Here is a 5,128-nt window from a genome sequence, read left to right as displayed (position 1 = left end):
AGAGAGAGTGTAAGGTCCTAAGTTCAAGCCCCAGAACCAGCACACAGAAAGAAAGAAAATGACTGTTAAAAAAAAAACAGTGTAAAAAAGACTCAAGTGGTAGAGCACCTGCTTAGTAATCATAGGAGTCATGAGTTCAAACCTCAGGACTACCAAAAAATAAAATAGGCACAACCAACAGATGAACTTTTATCTGGATGGAAAGGATAATATACAGTCCTCAGCACCCCTACACCTGTAAGTGTACCCAGCACACCTTCGGGTTCATACATCCAGAATCAAACCTTTGTCTCTCCAATTTCAATCTCAGCTTTCAGATTCACCCATACCTGAGAGATTCGGTAATTCAACACTTAACTAAACCTCTGGGAGATTTTTCAAGAGACAGAAGACAACATAACAAGATCACTCCGGTGGTTCGACGACAACTTTGGCCTTCTTGACACTTCTTACACTCATCATTTTCCTTGGGCGTTGACAAACTCAGCTGTGGGTTCGCCCATTCCCTTGACAGCTGTGTGCCATTTCCAGCTCACTGAGGTAGACATGGCATTCTTAGTCTCATTCTGGTCACTTCCGTCAGGTCTGAACCCTCCCTTCAGCCCCAAAATGTCTAAACTGCTGGTTTGCCTCCTCTTACTCTTTATTCCTTCTGTCCATACGACATCCAATTCCTTTTTGGAATGGGCTCAGAATTATGCAAGCCAGGTCAATAAGAGTAACTGCTGGATTTGTGGCATGTTACCCATTTCCAGCACATCTGGTTTGCCCTGGTGGGTATCCCCACTCCAGGGGTCTGACTGGGTCCGCCTGCAAGAGTTCATAGATCAGGCCAGAGTCAATAACAGTTTTCTCAATGGTGTAACTAGATACAATGTCTCAGAATGGCCCATTGCAGGAACTATGCACCAACCAGGGCACAACAAATCATTTGACTTGTTAACCACCATTAAGGAAAGTTTAGAGTATATGCCTTCCCAGATGTCGGGAAGTCAAGAATCAGGACAAATACAGTCCAGAAATAAAGAAGAATCACTACAACCACCAGCCCCAAATGAAAAACATCATCGGTTCTATGAGGGGTTTTACCAGATTTGGGATCAGTATATGTGGGTGACTCCCATTATCGGCCAGTTAAATCAAAAGGCTCCACTGTGCTGGGAGCAGCGCAATCACACGCTTGATAACTGGGAGAACGCCACTAGGAAAATGGGCTGGATCCCCGAGTCAGACTGTGAAAGAGTAATTGTCCTCCAGGCCACTGACTGGTTCGCTTCCAACTGGATCGAACCATATAACACCTCTTTGGCGGTCCGTTGGGGGGCCCCTAATGGTACGAAATGGTTATGTGGGGACAATATGTGGCCATGGCTGCCCCCAGGCTGGATAGGCCGGTGCACCATTGGCTTTCCTTGGGTACAAGGACGATGGATACCAACTTTAGAAAAGCCTGCTAATTTGATGATCTTAAAACAGAGGTGGACTCGAGCTGTCTTTAAGTGGTACGACCATCTGGCAAACATTATTCCCACTGTAGGGTTGGAGAATGTCATGTGGCATATAGAATCTCTGACCAAATTTACTCAAAAAGCCTTGAATGACACCGCCCACGGGATCTCTTTGCTCAACTCGGAAATGAAACTGATGAGGCAAGCAGTCCTCCAAAACCGAATGGCCTTGGACATTCTCACCGCCGCTGAGGGAGGCACCTGCGCCATCATCAAATCCGAATGTTGCGTCTACATCCCAGACTACTCAGCCAACGTCTCCGAAATCCTTCAAGACCTTTCTTCCCAAATCAACTCGATGTCCGATTCCTCCCCGAGTCTTAACGATCTTCTGAAATCATGGGGTTTTGATGGTTCATGGTGGAAGAAGTTGCTGTTTGGTCTTGCAGTATTTGTATGTGGAGGAATAGTACTTTTCTGTGCAGTCAACTGTGTCTGTGGGCTCTGTTCTTCTCTAATGTCTCAAATGGCTTCTTGTCCAATGAGGTGGCAAGGGACCTACTGGGTGTCACCTGATCGTGGTAAGGCACAAGCTGAGCACCCCAACTCATCCCTTAATCTGCCAGTATACAATTTACAGACATTTAGGCAAGACCAACGCCCAATGTCAGCTTGAAGAAGCTATAAGAAAACGGACCTGCGTCCCTCAGCATCCCTGCAGGTGAGAGATGAAAATAATTTGGAGAGAAAATAAGGCAGATTAGAGACTAAGGAACTTGAAGCATGGGAATGAGAAGCCTGTAACTTTAAAAAAATAAATAAACATTAGGTTATGGGACAGCGGGATTGGGAGCTCCTCTTTTCTGCCCCCCAGTCTCACTCCCCTATTACAGGTACAACCTACACTGGCTTAATCCAGATTATTGTATTTTGTGATCTGAATAAATATATCATTTTTAAATTAAAAAATGCTTGCCTTTAGAAAACTACCTTGTACAGTCTCTTCTTTTGGTACAAGAAATACACATTAAGTGAACTATGCAACTTTGTGGACAGGGATGGGAGGTGTAAACTGAGGGAAAGTGAAGAAAGGAGTGACATTGGCCAAAAAGAAATGTACTCATGCCGGGCATATGGCTCATGCCTGTAATCCTAGCTATTCAGAAGACTGAGATCTGAGGATTGAGGTTCAAAGCCAGCCTGGGTAGGAAAGTCTGTGAGACTCTTATCTGCAATTAACTACCAGAGCTGTGGCTCAGATTGATAGAGTGTTAGCCTTGAGCAGAAAAGCTTAGGGACAGCGCCTAGGCCCTTCAAGCTCCACAACCAACAAAAAAATAAAAGAAAAAAGAACAGAAAAAGAAAAAGAGCGACAGAGAGAAATGTACTCATTACCTTATTTATGAAATAGCAACCTCTCTTTACCACAATAGTGATAACAAAAATAATAACAAATTAAAAAAAAATAGCTGGACAAACCAGGTGCCGTGGCTCATGCCTGTAATCCTAGCTACTCAGGAGGCTGAGATCTCAGGATCATGGTTCAAAGCCAGCCCAGGTAGGAAAGTCCCCATCAGACTCTTATCTCCAATTAACCACCAGAAAACCAGAAGTAGCACTGTGGCTCAAGTGGCAGAGTGCTTGCCTTGAGCTGAAGAACATACCAACAGTGCCCAAGCCCAGAGTTCAAGCCCCATGACCAACAACAACAAAAAAAAATACCCCTGCTGGAAAAGTCACTTCGTGTGTCCTGCGCCTATACATGCATGCCTCAGCGATCTGGTGCATCTTTGGTCTTTCACTTTGCTAAATTAAACACTGTCAGTCTCTTACCCCATGTCTCAACCTGACATTCTTTTCTGTGTCACCTCAGGACTTGCAGGCCCATTCCCTCTGGGGACCTTCTCACACCCACCTTCTCAGACCACAATGACAGGATTCATAATTTCCTACAACCATCTCCATTCATTGTATTTTGTAACACTGACTTTCCCTTCCCTGTGCGTACTTTTTCCCTTTACTCATTCCTGAATCAGGGTGCTTGCCTTTTAGTTGTTGTTGAGTTTTGGACATTATATATTCTGGGTATTGCTCCCCTATCAGATACATAATTTGGATGTGTGTGTATGTGCGCGTGCCAGTACTGGGGCTTGAACTCAAGGCCTGAGCTTCATTGCTCAAGGCTAGAGCTCTACCACTTGAACCACAGCTCCACTTCCAGCTTTTCAGTGGTTATTGGAAATAAAACTCTCATGGACTTTCCTGTCCTCATTGGCTTTGCACCCTGATCCTCAGCTCTCAGCCTCCAGAGTAGCTGTGATGACAGGTGTGAGCTACTGGCACCCAGTCATTCTTTGGATACTGTTTGTGTATGTGTGGGTATGGTTTTTCAAAAATTTTCACCAAGTACAATTTATACTTTTTTTTTTCCATTTGTCACCTGTGCTCTGCCCCCACCCCAAGAAATCAATGTCAGGTTCCCCGGGGAACAACAATGGGGACAATGGGAAGGAAGACTGGCCCCAGGGCTTTGGTAAGAGCCATGCCCCAGATGCCAGGGCATCCCCACTCAGCCAGGAATGCAGGTGGAGGGGATAACACAGCAACCACATGTTGCTGTGACAATGACATATGGTCGCTTCTAGAAGTCTGAGTTTGTATTTGTGACCCTGGCCCCTAGCTCAGCACCTAGCAGGCAGCTCCTGTCTTCCTTCTTACAGTGGGGCTGGAGCTCACTGGCTGGACACACCACCCTTGGGAATGGCTTGTGATGGGGGCAACTTTATATCCACATTATCCTGCATGTGAAGTTTTCAGAAAAATTCCCAGAAACAGCTAGGTGCCAGTGTCTCCCACCTGTTATCCTAGCTACTCAAGAGGCTGAGATCTGAGGATACAGGTTTGAATCTAGCTTGGGCAAAGTCTGTGAGACTCTGTGTGTGTGTGTGTGTGTGTGTGTGTGTGTGTGTGTGCATGTGCATGTGCGTGTGTACACCAGTTTGGGACTTGAACTCAGGGCCTGGACTTTTTCACTCAAGGCTAACTCTCTACCACTTGAGCCACTGCACTACTTTTGGCTCTTTGGTGGTTTATTGGAGATAGGAGTCAGATCATTCCCTAGGCAACTGTCCATCTATGTCTGCCATATCCCAGTGTCACAGGTGATTGCCCAAGACATCTCCAAATCCAGTACCAGTGTGGTGCAGGCTCCTTTCTCCAGAGGGTGCTAAGGGAGGGAGGGGTCCTTTACCACCACCTGTCCGCCTGACCAATGTGTTCCCATCATTCTCTGGGGGCAACATGCAAATGAGCAGGGTGGAGATGCAAATGAGCAGGGCAAAGATGAAGGAAAACTGAGCCAATCTTTAATCAGGACACTTCAGGGAAGGATTCATGATGACTGATGGAACAATTTAGTGGGATGCCAGCCCCTAGTGGGTCTCCTCCAGGAGAGGCCAAGGCTCAGCAGCCCCAAACTTCTCGAAGGATGAGCCAGCCTGAGGTTCAGGGAGGACCCTGGCAGTCCACTCAGTTCTCAGCCCATTCCAAAAGCTTCTCAGGAACAAGGCCACATCTAGCCCAGGGGCTTCATTCCTATCAGAAGCCCCCCCCCCATCCAGCCCTGCACAACCCCCCACCCAACTGTTTTCGGTCCCCATGCCCAGGTACCAGGAGCTGTT

At 46.6% G+C, this 5,128-nt stretch overlaps 1 protein-coding gene across 1 annotated transcript; it reads left to right on the top strand.

Moving 5' to 3' along the window:
• The first annotated feature begins 609 nt into the window (after positions 1 to 609).
• On the top strand, positions 610 to 2,362 carry LOC105995284 (endogenous retrovirus group PABLB member 1 Env polyprotein). Its single transcript, XM_013028992.1, has 3 exons — positions 610 to 991; positions 1,028 to 1,902; positions 2,342 to 2,362. The coding sequence occupies exons 1-3, from the start codon at positions 610 to 612 to the stop codon at positions 2,360 to 2,362; spliced, it is 1,278 nt and encodes a 425-aa protein (XP_012884446.1).
• Positions 2,363 to 5,128: the final 2,766 nt, after the last annotated feature.

This window comes from Dipodomys ordii, unplaced genomic scaffold, assembly GCF_000151885.1.
Source record: "Dipodomys ordii isolate 6190 unplaced genomic scaffold, Dord_2.0 Scaffold117, whole genome shotgun sequence".
Taxonomy (NCBI): Eukaryota; Metazoa; Chordata; class Mammalia; order Rodentia; family Heteromyidae; genus Dipodomys; species Dipodomys ordii.
The sequence above is the reverse complement of the archived record's forward strand: the minus strand, read 5'-3'. Positions and strand labels throughout refer to the sequence as shown.

Bases quoted from the DNA above. Each gene is read 5' to 3' on its own strand.
- LOC105995284 (XM_013028992.1), top strand. From the start codon at position 610: ATGTCTAAACTGCTGGTTTGCCTCCTCTTACTCTTTATTCCTTCTGTC. The intron at 992-1,027 runs GTCAAGAATCAG...CCAGAAATAAAG, and splicing joins GCCTTCCCAGATGTCGGGAA to AAGAATCACTACAACCACCA. The intron at 1,903-2,341 runs GTATGTGGAGGA...CCCCTATTACAG, and splicing joins TGTTTGGTCTTGCAGTATTT to GTACAACCTACACTGGCTTA.